The sequence below is a fragment of the Anguilla anguilla genome, chromosome 4 (assembly GCF_013347855.1).
Source record: "Anguilla anguilla isolate fAngAng1 chromosome 4, fAngAng1.pri, whole genome shotgun sequence".
Classification (NCBI taxonomy): Eukaryota; Metazoa; Chordata; class Actinopteri; order Anguilliformes; family Anguillidae; genus Anguilla; species Anguilla anguilla.
Window position 1 is genome coordinate 49026656 of NC_049204.1, and position 20498 is coordinate 49047153.

A 20498-nucleotide genomic window follows, 5' to 3' on the forward strand; every position below is an offset into this window, starting at 1 on the left:
TGTTTGGGGTCAATTTGACCCCAGCAATATAAACCTCCAGAAAATAATTGTAACAGAAAGTGTTACCCAAGTTTCTCTCTCAGCTACTTTAGGCCTTTCTACTGACCATCTTAATAGCCCAGTAAATAAAACATGACTCTCCCCATCCTCCCCTTATACATCAAGTATTGATTTTATATGACTATTGCAAATTGAATATGCAAATCACTGTACAATCTCATTCATTGACCTAAAATGGAAAACGAAGTATTTTTTGGTGCTTGCAGGGCTTTATGTTGGTATTAATTGCTCATTAAAAAAGAAAAATAACACTTGGAAAGAAACACACCTTTTATTATCAAGCATAGTAACATTTTATGTTCGGGGTCAATTTGACCCCAGGAAAAAAATACAAAAAATGTCATCATTTCAAATGTTTAGGTTCAGAAAACACTTCAGAACATCAATAAGTAACACATGACAGTTATATATAATGAAGAAACACCAATAAAAAGTAAATTAGTCACCAGAATTGAGTTTTGATAAAAAATGAACATAACAGCTCAACTAGGTACCCGTGAGTATCAATTCTTCATTCAGACGAGATAGGTGCAAGTTTGTCACGCTCCTGTCGACCCTGCCTTGTTTCCCTGTCATCAAAGCATATAATGCGGTAGAAAACATGAAATGTCTCCATGTGGCTGGAAAATTGCCCTATCAGTGTCAGCAATCCAAAGGCTTGCTGTTGCTTCACATTTTGACTTGTACACTCCTGCCAAAATAAGCAACCCAATATAGGATTGCTAGTGGGTCACATCCAGCTCTTTCCAATTGTCACCATACACAGTTTGTCTTCTCAAGAATATCCTTTTGCATTGATGGTGTTATGAAGAGTTAAAATGCAGACTTTATGTCTTGTACATGACTGCTAGCACATCTGGTGGGGCCTGGAACCATTTTGATGACATTAGCAGTACTAAGTCTACCATGTCTTTCAACTGGGGATCCGGACCATAGTAGTTTTCCATTTTTGGAAGTGAACATGTCAGTTCTTGGTGGTTGAGAGATGACAGGGGGGTTTATTGGTGGTTGAGAAACAACAGGAGGGTCAGAATGAATGTGGTATCTCAAAGGCTTCATTCTCATCATCAGAGGAGGATGCCACATAATCAGGGTCCTCCTCAACATTATCCTCAGTCTCGGACATATACTCATCTAAATCACTTTCACCCTCCAAGATCTGTGACAGAACCTCAGTGGCAGAAAATATATGCCTCTGTCTGGTGGTCATTTTCAAGTTGAGGCACAAATGCAAAGAGAAATGGTTTAGAGGGCTGTGTGTGCAGCCCTTATTATAAGTTTTCCCCTGCCCCCATGTTGCGTGAATTATCAGAGTTCTCGCGGGAACTATGTTTGCCCCACCCCCATGCTGCGAGAATGATCAGATTTCTCCTCACACACACACACATACACACACTCTCTCTCTTTCTCTCTCTCTCTCTCGCACACACACACAAATTAACATGAAAGTGCCCTCAGTATCAGCCAACACAACAGAAACAAGATAAAAATGATGGTTTTATATAACAATAGAGCTTGGGGTCAAAATGACCCCAACAACACCGATGCGTACAGCGTGGCCTCCATCATTTTTAAATGGAAGAAGTTTGGAACCACTAGGACTCTTCCTAGTGCTGGCCGCCCGACCAAACTGAGCAATTGGGGGAGGTGACCAAGAACCAATGACCACTCTGACAGAGCTCTAGAGTTTCTCTCTGGAGATGGGAGAACCTTCCAGAAGGACAAGCATCTCTGCAGCACTCCACTAATCAGGCCTTTATGGTAGAGTGGCCAGACGGAAGCCACTCCTCAGTAAAAGGCACATGACAACCTGCTTGGAGTTTGCCAAAAGGCACCTAAAGGACTCTCAGACCATGAGAAACAAGATTCTCTTGTCTGCAGAAACCAAGATTGAACTCTTTGGTCATAATCTGGAGGAAACCAGGCACCGCTCATCACCTGGCCAATACCATCCCTATGGTGAAGCATGGTGGTGGTAGCATCATGCTGTGGAGATGTTTTCAGCGGCAGGAACTGGAAGACTAGTCAGGATCTAGGGAAAGATTAATGGAGCAAAGTACAGAGATCCTTGATGAAAACCTGCGCCAGAGTGCTCAGGACCTCAGACTGGGGCGAAGGTTCACCTTCCAACAGGACAACCTAAACACACAGCCAAGACAATGCAGGAGTGGCTTCGGGACAAGTCTGTGAATGTCCTTGAGTGGCCCAGCCAGAGCCTGGACTTGAACTCGATCAAACATCTCTGGAGAGACCTGAAAATAGCTGTGCAGCAACACTCCCCATCCAACATGACAGAGCTTGAGAGGATCTGCAGAGAAGAATGGGGGAAATACCACAAATACAGGTATGCCAATCTTATAGCATCATACCCTAGAAGACTCGAGGCTGTAATCACTGCCAAAGGTGCCTCAAAGTACTGAGTAAAGGGTCTGAATATGTATGCAAATGTGATATTTCAGTTTATTTTTAATAAATTTGCAAAAAAATTTTAACCTGTTTTTGCTTTGTCATGGGGTATTGTGTGTAGATTGATGAGAATAAAAATGAATTTCATCCATTTTTATAAGGCTGTAACGTAACAAAATGTGGAAAAAGTGAAGGGGTCTGAAAACTTTCTGAAGGCACTGTACATCATTAAATTGCATACATTATTCAGATTAAGTCATGTTTTAGAAATAAATGCATCTTCTAAATAGTTTTTTTTCTCTGTTCATTGTTATTTTCCGCCTTTCATTGGGAAGTACACACTGCATGAACAGTAAAAACAGGACATTTGTCTATAAATCAGTTCCTAATATTAATAATAGAAAGTCATTGAGGATATGCTCTGAAAAGTGGGTACTTAAGAATGCATTTCCCTATTGCAATGCATGATGTTCATCTCTCAATATAGAACACAGCAGCTCATAATACCACAGGAATCACCAGGGTGCCACTGGCAAGACAGCACTCGTAACTAAAGGCATTATGCTGCTCTGTTCTCATCAGTTCATTAGCAGCCTCATCTCTTAACTTCCTTTAGTATTTATCAGAGGAATATGTGCCATTTTGCAACAAGCCTTGACTTGACTGTAATTTCACATCTCCATTTTTGCAATCAAAAACACATCCCTTAAATCGTCTATTTTTGGCTCACCAAAGTGCATGTGTGGGAAGAGAAATACCCAAGATAGAAATGCTAACACAAAGCTGTGAAAGAAACTATGGAATAAGTACAGTAATGGAAGAGGTCGTTTTTTAGATTGCACAATGTCCACGGTAAAAGTGCTGTCTCTTCTGTTATGGATAAATTGAACTGATCTCCTCATTTTAAATAGACAAGATAAGATGTCATGTTTTATGATATACAACATTCTTGGCTATTCTTTGCTTCACAAAAGAATAGAGTAAAAATTTAAAATAGTGTACAAGTGGCATTTGAATGCAATAATCGTCATCATGATAAACAAAATGAGAAACACAGGTAATTTTATTTAGCATGAAGAGCACATATCAATTAAACAGGGAATGATCCATTCAACAGAATCTATAAAGTTAGCCACAGGTTTGTCATGCCATCTTTGATAGCAGTACTTATGGCATAGGAAGGCATTTAAAATAGCGAGTAATTATTTGCTTGACATGCAAATGTAGGAATTAAATAATGTACATGCAGCTCAATAATAAAAGGAACACGAAGCATGTTAAAAACAAGACTGATCCTTCTATATGGGATACACAGCAGGGGGTGCTAGATGAGCCTTAAGGCTCTCCGCAAAGGCACACGCTAAAGCAGGGGTGTCCAATCTTATCCGAAAAGGGCCGATGTGGGTACAGGTTTCCGTTTCAGTGTTTATCAAGGTCTTGACTGAAGACCATGCTTGGATAAAGAGATGAATTAGGTGTCATAGTGCTGGACTAAAACAAAACATGCACCCACATCAGCATTTTTTCACACAAGATTGGACACCCCAGCTCTTGATATACGGTGCCCCCATGCACTGAATCGGAATCAGCAACCCTGACATGTCTGTGCAAAAACTAAAAAGTGATCCAGTGTCAATGCTTTGGCCACATCATCTCTATAGATTGTATAGGCCATGGAGCAGACCAGGGCTGCCCAACCCTGTCCCTGGAGATCTACCACGCAGTAAGTTTTCATTGCATCCCTAACAAAGAACACTGTATGAAGAATTAATTACACACACGTTTATCAATCAGTTTAAAGCATTTACATCACATCTACGGGGGCAAGTATAGCTTCCTGGATATAAGGACTTATGTCTCCTGAGAAAACTTTGGGGAAATGCCACAATCTCCTGTGATCAAGGCTCTCCATAGCTGGACAAATAGCTACTATCCTTTCCTCATGCTGCCTAGTATTTAATATTTAATGTGTGTGTGTACACATTTATTCATTGTTTCAGTGCAAATAAAATTAGATTTTTAACTGTGACTGATTAACCCGTATAAGAGGCATTAATGAGGGATGCATTTCAAGTACAACAAAAGTAAGCATTTCACACACATTTATCATACAGTACATACACACTGTCATGGACTTGTACACCTTCATAAAATATAACAGTATTTGAAATTCACTGCTTTTATATAATCAGCTTCCATATACACTCACCGGCCACTTCATTAGGTACACCTGTTCAACTGCTTGTTAATGCAAATATCTAATCACGTGGCAGCAACTCAATGAATTTAGGCATGTATACATGACGATCTGCTGAAGTTCAAACCAAGCACCAGAATGGGGAAGAAGGGTGATTTAAGTGACTTTGAACATGGCATGGCTGTTGGTGCCAGACGGGCTGGTTTGAGTATTTCAGAAACTGCTGGGATTTTCACGCACAACCATCTCTAGGGTTTACAGAGGTCCGAAAAAGAAAAAATATCCAGTGAGCGGCAGTTCTCTGGGCGAAAATGCCTTGTTGATGGCAGAGGTCAGAAGAGAATGGCCAGACTGGTTAGAGCTGATAGAAAGGCAACAGTAACTCAAATAACCACTTGTTACAACCGAGGTATGCAGAAGAGCATCTCTGAATGCACAACACGTCGAACCTTGAAGCAGATGGGCTACAGCAGCGGAAGACCACACCCAATACTAGCAAGTACCTAATGAAGTGGCCGGTAAGTGTATATGCATTCAAAAAATTGCATGCATACAAGGAAATCAGAAATACATTTATTTTCTGTACAGACATTTTTAAGGTTTTACTAATTATTTTGCCAATGAACCCATTTTAAAGAGCATATTTATAAGCATAGCATCTCTGATGAATACGAAATTCTTCATTTTCCACCGTTTTTACATTTTAAGTATTATATATTAAAGTTTAGTGTGACTCAGACAGGATGTGTGCAGGATGGGTATCATTAAACAACATCTGAAGACCCCTACAACTTGAAAATATGTATCTGGCTAATTAAAAAAGAAGGAACATAAGTCATTTTGGAAGTTTGTTTCTTTAAAAAAAAAAAATTCTATGTATTTCTTTGTTTCAACCTGAATTTTTTTTCAAATCATTCATTAAAAAACATACTGCACGAGGCGATGATGGAAAGAAACATTTACACTAAAATGTAATATTTTATACACACAGTTTTTCAATAAAATATAGACAAGTGCAAGAATCAATGTGAAAATAGCTCTTTTTTACATTTGATCAACTACAGAATTTCATGATATTTCAAATACAATTTGTTATACTCTGTAATCATACAGCAGTATACTGACCTGTGAGACTCCAAGACACTCAAATGATTCCCAGCTCTGTTTTGTTTGTGCACAACAGAGAACACAAAGTGTCCGAAAGATGAATGGGGTTATTGAAAAGACAAGGCATTCCTACAGAGACACTGTCACAGACAGGCTTTCACTGCAAAACCCATATTCTATTACACAACATGGTAATATGGACATATTACACCAACTCTTACAAGGCTTACTGAAGATGCAGTGTGTAGTACAAAACTATTTTGAGACTGATCTGAACAGCGTAGAAAGGCACAGCACCATGGTTAAGACCCAGTGGTCGTGAGGGTGCCAGAATACAAGACAAATCCTAATGGTATGTAGAGATTACATTTCTTCTTACCATATCTAGATCAACACGTCACATATTGAATCGGACCCAGCAAATCGAGATTCACTATTTTTTTTTAATCACCTTTAAAAAAAAGGCTATACCTGCTAAAAAAAAAGACTCCAGTGGACATTCTGCCAGCACAGTTGGAAAGGTATTAAATTTCCCCAAAATCCTGGCAGTGGAAATCTGAAGACGTTGGAAACTGACTTGCATAAAAAATATGTAATGTCTCAAAATGGTATGCACTCTTCAGTCTACTGTGTTGGTGGGTCTGCTGGGGTTTTTCCTTTTTCATTTACCATTTGCAATACACACCAATTTGAACACAGAAATTTTGATGCAATTACACGGCAGTAGATATCTGATGTAATGACAAACTAAAAAACTTTGGCAGTTTTGTTCTGAACAGGTTCAGTAGCCTCTGGATAATGTCTACCCAAACCACCGGACAATGGATTTAATCAGTGAGTCAAGCAGAAGCACTCTGAAGAGCCAACCTGTCCAGGGGGCATACCTGTATACAATGCTAGGCTAGCGCACCAAATATGAAATATAGCCTGTGTGACAGACACACACAGCTCCTGTGGGCCAACCTTAACATGGCCTCCTTTTAAACAAATCTGACTGTATGAGTAGAGGTTCTTCGTTAGCATTAACATTATTTAGAAAGCATAGACAGTCAAATATATATATAAATATGTATATATCCACATAAATATGTATATATCCACAAGTACTTAATTGACATCACTCCACTACAAATGATACAAAATTTTTCAGCAAATGCATTGCTGGGTCCAGTCACCCAAATTTAAAACTTTTTTGAAAGTGTACACATGATATAAAGACCCACTGGACGTTAGCTTTGATCTGGAGAACAACAAAAACAACAAAAAAAAACTGTTCTGATAATACTCTGCTTCTCATAATACCATCACTTTACCCACATAACACAGTAAAGTAAGCCGCATGAGCCTTCACCATAAAACAGGAAGGGAAAACATATTTATTCTTCTTTGCGTCTTCTGGGAAATCTTTCTAAAAGGGCCCGAAGAACATTTCCAGGTATTTTTTGGTGTCTGTCAATAAGAGACTGCACTGCTTGCTGTGCCTGAAATTGAAAAGAATGGTTTAGAAACTTGTAATTCCTGGTATTTTTCCATAACAGGATTAAAGTCAGATTATGACGCATGTCTCCCCATCAAAGGATTCTCCTGTAATTACACTCAATAAACTGTGGGGTATATATATTTTATTGACATTCATTTGCATAATTCTAATGGTATTCCACAAAGCCTTGTTGTAACCCCATTAAATTGAATTAATGCTACTCAACTACTTGATGTGTGGGTGGGAGGGGGGAGGCAAACACAACAGGTGTGCTGCAGACAAGTAAATGATATTAGCCTGTTAGTCAAAGGCGAATTCTGTGGCACTCCACAATGAAAAATAAACATGTCACACTAGGCTATATCTTAAATTTCAAATATAAAGCCTTGATTAGAGACTCTGTTCAACCAATGACAGTCAACTTTATCATGCGCTGAAATTTAAATTTAGAACTTCCATTACATTTAATTCCACGACATTCATTCCATAAATACCTTTTTATGTACCCATTGTTAAAAAATAATAATTAAAAAACCGCAATAAATATGGTGATAAATAATTTTATAAAGAGTAAAAAATACCTTTTCTGCTAACTCAGTTGCAGTTACATTAGGATCATATGGAATTGGATCACCCAAGTATGTGCGAAACTTCACAGGAAAACCTCCATATACTGGTGCAATTGGCAATCGAAATCTTTCATACACCCATTTGAAAAAACCTACACAAAATAAATGGAAAAAAAATTCAGATTTCGTCATTATACTTTTTAAACAAATTTTACAAAGTGATATTTTATATAACATTTACTGTACATTCAATGTTTAATTGGCACGATGTTGAGTTGTTGAGTAAATTTGCCAAGACAATCTACTACAGACAATTTTGAGCAAGCTTACTTACTTAGAGTTCCAAGAGAACGAAATCCTTCTCTGACATTTTGTGTAAACATAGGAATTATGGGCTGGAATGGGGGAAAAAATACAGATATACATATACTTCACATTTTGTCAATAGATTTACTCGAGAATTAGTGACATGCTGCAAGTGAACAGTGAAAACTCACCACTTTGGAATCGATAGCCACTTGAGCAAATCCCTTGCGCTTGCCCCACAGAAGAGGGTAAGTCTCATCGCTAAACAGGGCCTCCCGTACCCCTCCCGGAGAGATGCCCAGGAGGTGGCCGTTCTGCAGGGCCTTCACACACTCCTCCTGGGGCCCGTGCATCACGCTGAACACCTCCAGCAGCAGCTTGAACCCTGTGGGGCCAGCAGTCAGTGAACCCTATTAAAGGCAATCATCACAACTAACCTACTTAGTTACCTGCTTAGTACATGGCTATATTCAGGGTGATGGCTCTTTATACACTATCCCAAACTGCTATCTTACTAGACCTACCTTCCCCATCCCCCATACACATTTGTCGTTGTTATTGGTCCTTGAATTGTGAAATTTGGTGCAATTCCTTATCACAACACAACGGACAAAATACCAAATTCTTCAATCTTCATATTGTTCTTCACCCTGGGTAAACCGTGTCCAGAGACCCTGGTATGACCTATTACACTGTGTTATGCAACTAGACGCTGCTTAGACTCTGAGGTTCAAAGATGCCTCATCTCCATTTAAGACCTGTAAAATTCCAAGGGGACTGGTCAGGGAGTGCAGCGCGTATACGGCAATAGCCACACAGCGTGGGGGGGGGGGTCTTCCTGGCCAGGCCCCAAGGACAGGCACCAGAAGAATGCAATTCAACCAATCACTCTTTCTGCTGCACACAAGCCCTAAATATATTTGCTACCATCACACTATACATGCGTCCAGTGAATGATTGTGTGTGCTCTAACACTCTTATGGCTGACCTCCTGCAAAAGCAATATGGTGTGAATGTGTATGCCTAGAACAGTCGCAGTCAAGATCATTTCACAGACACAACCTGTCACTGATGGATGGAAGCCATGATGGCAGCCAATCAAGCATCTGAGGGTTAAAAAAAATGTATGACATGCTATGTAGTAAAAGTATACTTCACAAAAAGTAGTCTTGACAGGTCCCTGACAATAACTTTCAATAGATTGAGTTCTTTACTTTCAAATTCTCTTGTAAATCTTGTATTGCTATCCTGCGGGAAACACATTTTATTAAAGACAATTTTGAGATATTTTATAGATAATTCATTATTAACATTGGGGAAGAGTGCTTAACATGACATTTTACAGTAAACAGTACTTGTAACCACATAAAAACAAGTTGAATCAAAGCATGGGAGCTTAAAAAAGGTTCCATTGTGTCCTGATTCAAAATAGAAGTAATCTTGGGAGGACATACTCTCATAGTCATGGCTGATAAAAGTACGACAGCTGATCTTTATTTTGCTCACGCTGTCCAGAATTCTTTCAGATCAACCACTCGATCAGCATTCACTTCACATTCAGAACAAAAATATTCATTTCACTGCATACGGTAAACACAGCAGATTTACCAGGAATCTTGAAGAGTATGTGGTCGGCAACAGAGTGGCAGGTTCTCCCCTTCTGAATGATGACATTGGCCAGAAAGTAATAATAGTCTATTGGAATAGCTCCGTGATAATAAACAATAAGGGCCGGGCCTTTGTCCGGTATCTTCTCCAAACCATGTATTTCATAACCTGTTGAGGGATGGAGGGAGGGGAAGAGAGCAAGAGTGACAGAGAGTCAGAGAGAGAGATAGAGAGAGGGTGAAATTCTACTTCCTCCATAGTGTTTCTGCTGGATTGCTTTAAGCTGTGGCGTACTGCTACATAACTGCATCCATGTGTTTAAAAACATAGTCTACATTGAAAACGGAAAAAATATAACAAGTGGCAAAAAGGTATAAAAAATTATCCATGACAGAAGCATATTGCATTGAAAGCAAAGACAAAATCAAGCCAAATCCAGGTATGCATGTTAAAATTCTATCAAAGGAAGCATTTCAGCAAAGAGAGGGAGTCATACAGTAAAGAGATTCAGACAGAAAACTGCAAGCTTCAAAAAACTTTCAAAAATGTAGCCAACTTCAATTACAACTTTGAACAAAGAGCTCATAGTCTTGATTCTGTAAATCCTGAGCAATATCTTAGAAATGTAAAGTAATTTCAATATCCAGAGGATAAAAGCGCACACACACCCACACACGGACGCGTGCGCGTACACACACACAAACACACACACAATGCACACAGTCTGGTGCCTTAATAGCCTAAATAATGCTATTCAACTGAGAAAGTAGCAATACAATGTTGTTTAAATTTCCTCTGAATTTCTTGAAGTTCTTGAGCAAAGGTGGTGAATCAGGTTGTCCTTTTCATCTAAGCACGAGCAATCTTGAGAGGATGTAATGAATCGCAACTTGGAAGCCTTTCTATCAAGCACCAATACTTGACTTTTTCATTCTTTGCCACTAAGAAATGCTCAAGGGGGCTCAAACATTAGGTATCATTGCCTCAAAAACTGGTACCTTGAACTTTGCATTGCAAGATAATACTACACTGAAAGCATTTGCATCAAATGAGGTTACAATTTTCAGACCCAACCTAAGGCTTATCATTTAAAATGTCAAACAGGTGGCAATTATCTCATTGTTACAAGATTTATGTTAATCAATTTTTACATATTCACAGCAGTTATCATAATGTATCAAATGCATGACTACTGCATGTATTAAGATCATATATCCTAAATGGACTGCATATATTGTACAAATAAAACATACTGAAAACATCACGCTAAAAAAAGCACTTCCCAGACACCACTTCCTCAAAGTAAAACAGCCATTGGCCCGGGGGAGATAGCGTGAACCTCCATGCGCGTTACGCTCTCCCAGTGAAACTCCTCGCTGTCAGGTGAAAAGAAGTGGCTGGCGACTCCACATGTATCGGAGGAGGCATGTGGCAGTTTACACCCTCCCCAGACCAACAGAGGATAGCGCATCGACCAGGAGAGTGGCTGGTCCACACAGGGAATTTGTAGGCTATAACGACTAAATTGGGGAGAAAATGGAAGAAAAATGGCAAAAAAAAAAAAAAAAACGGTCACTGGCTAAGAGCAGCACATTTGCAGCGCCACAGGACAGCTGGGTTCAGAATGACCTCTGAATGTCATACAAGTGATTGATCAGCAGGTTTCCATGCACTGCAAAGCCAGTTTTAAACATGAGGTAAAGCAATTCCATGTTTTCACCCACAAATATAAGCTATAATTTGGGCTAGTTTCCTTTGCTTGCATCCACATATTCTGAAAATGGTTCAAGAGCAACTTCAGCCAGATTATGAACCATGATGTAGCCTATTCTCTAGACCCAACCAAAAAACATGGAAGTACACTTATGATTGATTAAATTAAATTACTTCTGTATCTAAAAGAGAGTTTGTGTAATTTATTTAATGAAAAATAACTGAAGGGTCCTATATGGTACTGCTGCCTAATATGCACATTCAGAGACATATGAAACTTCCAGAAAGTCAACCTGGACAACACATATAGAAGTATTTCAAGGTATGAATATTAGTTAAAGTTGACTGCATGGTTAAATAACCTACATTTTTATGGATCTTGTCATTATCCCATAACTCTGTAAGGTGCTGAAACAATAATGTGAGGGAAATTACATTAGGTTATTTCAGCAATAATGTGCAAGTAGAGAATGAAACAAAATATCTGACCTGAATGGTAAAATAGGCAATGCCCTGCTGCCCATGAAAATGAAGGCAAATGTGAACTAAAAGTAACATCGCAAGCACGAGTGTCCTTTCAGCTTAAAATTTCTTGAACAGTGCAACCACCCATATGAAATCTCACAAAAAGCACATAATGTTTCATACCATACCATACAACCTGGCAATACAAACAGGCCTATTTCAGCTTTCAAAAACCATATGAAACAATAGTTACCATGCCATATAGTCGCATGTCCATCCCACAGAGTGGCCAGTGTTTTTCTTGCACAGTCCCACAAGTTGTTGGAATATGCCTCTTTGAGTTCATTCTTGCGCTTGTAGACATGGAGGAATAGGATGGAAAGGTACAGGAACAGGACAATAACGAAGGGCAGGATGAAGACAACAGCTAAGGGGGTGAAAACCCAAACCAAGTAATCAAGGTAGCTGAAGTAATCTTCCAAACTTCCCAGTCCAACCCACTCCTCCCACAGGTGAATCAAGCAGGAGATATAACTGGCCGTTTCATGTCCCTTCATGCAGGAGTCATTCCCATGAGGCATCCTGTTACACTGCTAGCCTCTCACAAAGAAAGACATCAAAGTGGTATCACGACTGCTTCTGCCTGTCGCCTGACCTGCAAACAGAGAGACTCTTATTATAAGAGTAAAAAGTAAAATTAAAATGAACCGTTTCAATTTTAAATAAAACTAATTACAAAGAGTTAACCGAAGGTGCACCTGTCCAGGTCAACACAAGAGAAACTGTTAGCTACTTTAAAACCTAACAAAACGCAAAGTACATAAGTTTCCACCTATCACTAGTTAATTTTTAGCCGGCAAATGAACTACAGTAACACAACGAATTATGCCTATACAGTGCAACACGCACGCACGCGCGCGCGCGCACACACACACACCCCCCCAAAACGTTCTCTATTATAATGGTTAAACATCCGGTAAAATAACAGCCAGACAGACATGCATGTCACCAGGCTCCAACTACCTCCAACGTCCCATCATCAGATAACTGCTGGCCAGCAGTAATACGAATACCTTCCTGCATTGCGATTGTTAATGACCTAGCAAGCAGACAATAAAAACAGCATTTTGTGAATGCCCTGTCAATCTCCTTTTCGGGGGAAGACTAGGTGAGACAACACAGAGAGCTAATGCTAAGCAACGCTATTTACGCACACGCGTAACATTTGCTTGTTGCTTGGAAATAAGCTACATTGAGAAATAATAACAATAGAAACGACCTAATAGATAGCACTGCACAACCAAAAGTAAAGACGAAAAATAAACCGGAGCAAACGCAGTAACATCAACAAACAGCTGAAGATAGCGGTCCGGCTAGCCAGCTAACCAGCGGCTAAACCTAGCTAAATATTCACGCACCACGGTTAGTATGAGTGCTAGCTCGCGCTTGCAAATTGACCTTGCAGCTAGTTAGCTTGCTAGGGCAAAATGAGACCACACGCTTGGGAAAAAGACGTTTAGCTGGCTTACTAGCTGGCCACACTGGAATTACGGCAGTGCATTTAATAAGGTATTTCGAAAAACGCAAACAAGATCATACAAACCTCGGTTAAACCCACATCCATCTCGTCACTATGATGATACAGAACCATGAGGAACTGATTCGTGTATTTCTTTGTCTGCCTAGTACGACCGGTTTACAGTAAGTGTGGCACCAGGAGGAAACCGTTGTTCATTCATTTCCTCCCATCAATGGTGATGTGATAGCTTGAGAAAATCGTCGTTTTACAATCGTTATATTAAACATTTTGTTTTTAGCTAGTTTAGCTTCCTACAGCTATCTGTTCCAATTGTATATAGCTAACCGAGCTTAAGAAATTGTTTAACTTGTAGCAGTAACTTGGTGTTAAACTCCTAAAACATTTCCATCAGTTAACGCCGGGAGACAACATTCTCTTATACTTGCATGAATAATTGATTTTATTAGTCTGCCTGACTCTGGCTGGTGTAGTTGTAAATGCTGAAAATGACAGAACAGCCTGTATTGACGTATTGATTGTGTCATTGTGCCAGTGGAATTTATAGTCTTATAGAGTAAAAAACAGTTATTTGCCCTAAAGCCTTGATTCCCCCCTCCTATTTGTAGGTCTAAATACAATTAAAACACTTATAAATGTATTCTTTACATAAGTTACTACAAACAAAGATTTGCCAATGGAATGAAGATGCATCTAACAAAAATGTTTCCTGCGCAAAATGGGAAAGGACATTTCAAAATAAGCACATCCACTGTTGTATATCAGTTTCAAATGAGATTTAATTGTCTCAGCAGTTAACAAAAATGTATAGGTGGCAAGTTAAATAGTGAATTATTTTGTGTAGGCCAACTACATCTTAAAATAATAATAATCAAAATCCAGTCTGCCTGCGGTTTTTATTGCACTAAAAGTGTGTGGGTTACCATTCAATGTAATTTCGTTGTTGTGTTCTAAAGCATCTAGTACTTAAGTCACCAATTAGAGATAAGGTACTGGTAAAATATGATATTTTCTGTGTTTTGGTCTGAAATATCTATCTGAAATTAGGTTTTTTACATGGTGCTTTTCCTGGCCTGAGGCAGCATGAAAGGTGATGGATACTTTGGTCTCCAGTAGCCAGCTGATGTCAGCCTAGGCCCTCCTGACAGGATTTAACTCTAGACCCATTAGTACTCCTGCTGGGCGAGTAGCATCACTGTATGTCTCAGGGATGGGATGTCCTGTAGAGCTCCCTCTGAAGAATGGGCAGTGTTAAATGAAATACAGCATGATACAATGTTGGTATCTTACTGAGCAGACATTAGCTGTAATTGTATCATTGTTGCCAGGACCAGCCAGCTTTAAGGGTTCCAATGACATACTTGGTGTAGGAGCAGGGTGACTCTGACCTCGTGGCAGTCCCCCATTTCCATGGTAATGTCACCCGTCATGGGCATTATCGCAAAAGGTCAGCATCCTCTGGCAGCAGCACTGAGAAAGAATGTCAGCATATGCCTGTTCCAGAGTATTTGTTGATCAAACAGACCTGCATGTTGTCAGCCAGGTTGCTGACTGACCGTATTCTCTCCAGCTGTGGCCATGACAGCCAGCAGTATGAATTCAAATTAAACACAGGCTGTGCTTACAAAAGAAACAAAATACACATGAAATGACATTAAAAATAAATAAACAAACATAATTACACCGAGGCTAGTTTTGGTTGCTTTAGCTTTGGTAAATAATTCATTGCATGGTACAGATGCAAGTATTGCTCCAACAATACTTGGTTTTGAGGGTGAAATGAAAACAAATTGAAAATAATGTGCAAAAATCACTCAGCATAACTTTCAATTCTTGTTTGTATTTATTCTCATATGCACATTAAAAAGCTAAAAAAGTCAGAAATTTAATTTAAAGTTCACTTTCAAAGTGGTTTGCTTTCTAAATATTTTGAGAAAACTATAGTTGAATTGCACTGCCCCAGGTCTGATTATAAAGCTATTTCACTTTGACTACTTGGACAAAAATGTGGTTGGGGAAAAGTGGAAAACAAAAGCAGTATTATAATAAACAAAAGGAAGTAGATTTATATATTTTAAGATTTGAATAGTTGCCATTTGAACAGTTCTCCTTAAGGGCCCACTTAAGCAGATGTTAGAAGTTGTGATTTTTCGTTCTGGTTAAATATTGCTCGAAAGTAAATAATGCATGACACATGGCTCAGGAGGTTGAGAGTGAAGTTCATCAGAAAAAACCATCTCTTGTAAAGAGCTTGTGTATGCACACATTTGAATAGTCTGGCCATTCATTTTACAAATGTATTTATTTATTATTTATTTAAGTAAGTAATGCTTTCAAAATATTTTGTATACTGGGTGATCAATTCATAGAATTATTTCCTGAACACTCCAAATAGTGTTCATGTTGTTAACTGTGTATTGAGTGCTGGTGCTATAACAATTAAGGCAATTATGAAAGGGTGCTTAAGGTGTCATTAGTTAGATTTTAGAAAACCACTTAACTGAAATGTAACTATGCAAGTGACGATTGTGGATATATTCTGCTTTGAACAAAAGGGACACATCTGCATCATGTTGTATATTGGCCTGGTTTGAGCCTCCTGGCAGAGGCAGCAAGATTTGGATTAACCTAATAAGATTCTCAGGGCCTTTGGAAGCAAAACAGCCTCATAACATCACATAGATGTCCGCAATAGATGCGATACAAGTACACGCACACTGAAGAAATATTGTCAATGGCTCATTTTTTACAATTGCCATTTCTTCTGAGATTGTCTAATCTTACATTCAGTCTAGTATAGGTAAATACACTGAAAAGCTGTGTTCTATGACAGTCAGGCTTATTGTTTATCAAGCTCTGTTTACTTAACAGTGTTGTGTAAAACTGCCTTTAGTCTGCCAGTGTAGGTCAGTCAGTTTTTCCTTTTTATTTACTTAGGTCTTATCTATATTAGGTTCTCTACTGATGTCACAAAGACATGTAATATTCATGGTGATAGGCAATTATGTGTGTTTTACCATTGACTATAATGTGTGTGTCATACATTTTGTTTGAAATGAAACTAATTATGTAGTCAAAAACATGACTTGGTCATTTGCACTGTTGTTCATTCATACTGTGTCTGCTATCCTCATAGATCTTAATCTGCGGGAACGTGCAAACATGGTAATGGATATGTTAATCACTAAGATTAAGATTAGACTATTCATCATCATTAAATGGTTAATTTAAAATTTTAAATATATCACCCTTATAATAAACTGACATTTATCTAGATAGCATCACTGTGCCTAGTAGTGTAGTTGTGCTAGATCTGACTTAGCTTTACATTTTAATATGGCATTGCTCAGTATAGTGGCTGTCCAGTAAAATTAATTTTGACCAAATGCGTACATTTACAATGCGTGTGTGTGTGTGTGTTTTGCATCAGGTGATACTTAATTTCAGTCCTCTCTAACTCCCTTATTGTATACTGTATAGTATATTATCTCTTATTCAAATGTGAGAATACAGCAATAAACAATTGAATTAAAGAAGGAATTAGATCTCTGACGAGGATAATCCTACGAATAATGCCTGTTTCGTGGCGTGATTACTGTTTAATCTCTTGAATCCAATTAGCTTCAGCGCGTCTTGTACAGTTGAATGCAAAAAAATTGACAAAACTGTAAACCAGGAGAGATTATGAAAATCACCACCATGCACAGCAAGTTCTAAGGAGCCAGATACACCACAGCCGCTGTGTTTGCCAAATAAACAAAATATATAAATATTGCTATGTGACTGCATGATCCTTGAGAATTCTCACTGTATTCTCATTTCTCTCTTAGTGGACACTGATCCTGGACATCTTAGCTATGGTGTCCTTATACTCAGAAAGAGCATGAAAGAAATGACATGCCCTGCTCTGTGAAATGATCTTGCAACACACTTCCTGGTCTGTAACACGGAGATATCTGAGCATTAGCTGTGTGTCAGCATGCGTGGGCTGCAGCACTGCGATGCGTGTCAGGTGGAAGGCTGTGGTATTGCCGTCCTTCTGTCTCCACAGGGGGTCTTGTCTGGGAAGTCTGCCTCATGTCTAACTCTGTGAGGAGCGGGAACACAGCCAGGAGACTGCAGAAACAATCCCTGTGTCGACTATACACTGGAATGCATTCTCTCTATGTACATCCACACACACACACACACACACACACACACACACACACTGCTTCCTCCTTAAATTAACCTGTTCCTTTGACAGATTCTGATCCATCACCCAGATATGTACAATAAACAAGAAAAAGAAAGTTGTTCTTATGACACAGAATTGTGATACTCAGCCAGGATCCGATTGTTTATCCTTTCCGTTGCTGTGATATAAATCACATGGTTCTTTTGTATGAAATGTGTGCAGTTAGCTCTCACTTGTATTCTCTGCCTTGATCAACGCTTTGATGAATGATGTGATACTTGGTTTGACTAGATTCCTGTGTTCAAAGCCATTTTTGAGAAGAGGAAACAGTAATAAAAAGTTTATTTAAAAGAGGTTGGCAGTTTGGCAAAAAGTTCAGTCAGCAGACATTTTGTCATGCCAATTGAACTCTGTCATAACATATGACTGGAACTTTAGCTGATTATGTCCATTTTGCTTGGGGTATGAAGGGTTTAATTCAGCCAGAGCGGCTTGGGTTACAACTGCATTAGTTCCCGTCAACAATGTATCAGGTGCCCACAGGCTGGTAGTTGCCAATACCTGTGTGTGTGTGTGTGTGCGTCTGCGTCTGAGTGAGTGAGTGTGTGTGTGTGTGTGTGTGTGTTTTTTGTTGTTTTTTTTTTTTTTTGGGGGGGGGGGGGTAGCATACCAGTAACAGGCAGAACTGGCAGTTTAAAATTAAATTGAATTGTTTGGCTAAAATTGTATTTTAATTGATATCATTCCTATTAAGGTAAGCAGAAAATGCTTTTTCAATGGGCCACACCATAAAATTTTTTGCCCTTGGATTCAGAAATTATTGAGGATACTTTATTCACATGGTTTGTGAGGAAGCACAACTAGCAGACGCAAGCATTGCAATATTGATCTCTTCACAGGAAGAAACAAAATGATTTCTCAGCCTGACCAAGAGCACTTTACTCTTAACAGACAGTTGTTTAAAAAATGTCTTTTTGTCCAGCATCTCTGGAGATAAAATCAAGCTTAACATAGTTCATGCACTGAGCAGAATGTGGGGCATGAGACAATGGACCAGCAAGTGGCAGTTAATGTGAGAAATGCTTCTGTTTTTTTGGTTTTTTTTTGTTTGTTTGTTTTTTTGTCAAAGTCTTCTTCAAAAATTCCCATGAAGTGAAAATCTTCCCATAAATACTGAAAAATCTTTTAAAAAACAGTTTGGGATTGATGCTGCTGTTGTTGCTGGTGTGACAGGCAGACACCTGGTCTAGAAGCCAGTTTTGGAAGAAGGCGCTTGTGCAAAGCCTGAGGGAGGGAAGCAGGGAAAGTATTAAACTAGCACTCCATATCAGCCTAGATAATCAGAAGGTTCCATCTGTACTTCACAATCCCCGGTGCTTCTTCACAAGGCCAGAATGTGACAACAACTGAGGACCAGGAGTGCTATGCTTTCATCTGACATTCCAGACTACTGCTCCAATGCATATGAGGGACATTTTAGAAAGAGATATTGTAAGTACAGTGTATAATGTGCTGTATCTAAAATATTAAAAGTGATATAGCCACTCTAACAGAGGATGTCATAGCAAGAATTATCAAGAGGAGACATGATATTGGTTTTGCCTGGGACAGACTCAGCCTGCTGTCTAAACTTTGGAATCGCAACACACCAGTGCACATTTTTAATGTATTCATTTAGTACATCAACTCTGGCGCCGTCATATATTTCACATTTGGCAAGTAATATAATGAAGTTCACTTTGTCTGCTTTGGTTCCAGAGCAGTCCTCAAACACATGGTGTAATAATAAAGAAAACAGAAGGAGACTGCATTTGAGTGCCTCCTGAGCTACTGACTCAGCCACACCTGTTAAAGCAATGGGTGTAGTAACAGCGCCTCTTCAAACTACCTCTGTAAGTGAACACCACTGGATCCAGATAAATTCCAAACATGCGACAAGTCCGTATTTGCATAATCAATGAGCGACCCAGCATGAAATGTGAAGAGCAAGTTCAGTCAGGAAACTCTTGCTGCAGCCGACTAATGGTCGGCCTCAGCAACAACGTTATAATTCTCAACCAATCATATACACGCATCACTACATGTTCCCTTATTTAACCAATCGCACACACACATCATTACACATTCTCATATGCAACCAATCACATACATCACTACATGTTCTCATACTCAACCAATGGTCGGCCTCTGCAACCATGTTCTCATACATAGCCCATCACATGCACACATCACTAATGGAGCGCCTTTTTTAAACGAACAGTCAGATCTGATTGTAGGCACTGGGGGTTTTGGTATTTCTCCCGTTTGGTAGGGGATATATTTTGTGGTCCCTGTTTGATGGGTTATGGAATGCTGGTGCATGCAGATATACTGTACCTAAAGCAGATCTATTCAGTGCCAAACCAAAAATAATTACTTTGCGTATTCATTAATATATTTAATCTAAATATGTGAGTTGACCTGAGTTCTACAGGGAGTAACTTCTAAAGGACAAAATAATGATCAAACCTCTGCAGGTTCTTTCAGCTTTTAGAGCTTAGTACCACTAAAATGTGTCATTTTGACATTGACATAAAATGTCAGGTCAATGAAAAGACAAAATAAAGGTTTCCTTTTGTGTAGGATAAAGCAGCTTCTGACTTCTTTTTGAAAAGGGAGTCTTGCCTTGATGCTGATTTCAGAGGACAAAGGATAAGAAATCTCTTTCTGGGCGTATACAGTGCATGGCTAGAAGAGAGAAATTCCTGTGGGAAAACTGCTGACGTTTGTAAGGTGTTCCTCCTCACTGACATTCAGCTCCCAGTAGAAGAATGCCAGTCTGTACGACACAAAAGCTTTTTTCTTAAACTCCCAACAGCAATTCAGCTTATCCT

At 39.1% G+C, this 20498-nt stretch overlaps 1 protein-coding gene across 2 annotated transcripts; it reads right to left on the reverse strand.

Annotated features, from left to right (window-relative positions):
• Positions 1-5214: 5214 nt before the first annotated feature.
• Positions 5215-13845, reverse strand: LOC118226486 (transmembrane protein 68-like). Of its 2 annotated transcripts, none has more exons than XM_035416159.1 (7): positions 13515-13845; positions 12165-12566; positions 9734-9901; positions 8317-8510; positions 8154-8214; positions 7832-7971; positions 5215-7251 (listed from the first exon to the last, which is right to left on the reverse strand). In XM_035416159.1, the coding sequence occupies exons 2-7, from the start codon at positions 12490-12492 to the stop codon at positions 7147-7149; spliced, it is 996 nt and encodes a 331-aa protein (XP_035272050.1). In that variant the 5' UTR covers positions 12493-12566; positions 13515-13845; the 3' UTR covers positions 5215-7146. The 2 variants fall into 2 exon arrangements, with proteins under 2 accessions (XP_035272050.1, XP_035272051.1); XM_035416160.1 differs by lacking the exon at positions 13515-13845 and adding an exon at positions 12935-13497.
• Between the last annotated feature and the right edge of the window lie 6653 nt (positions 13846-20498).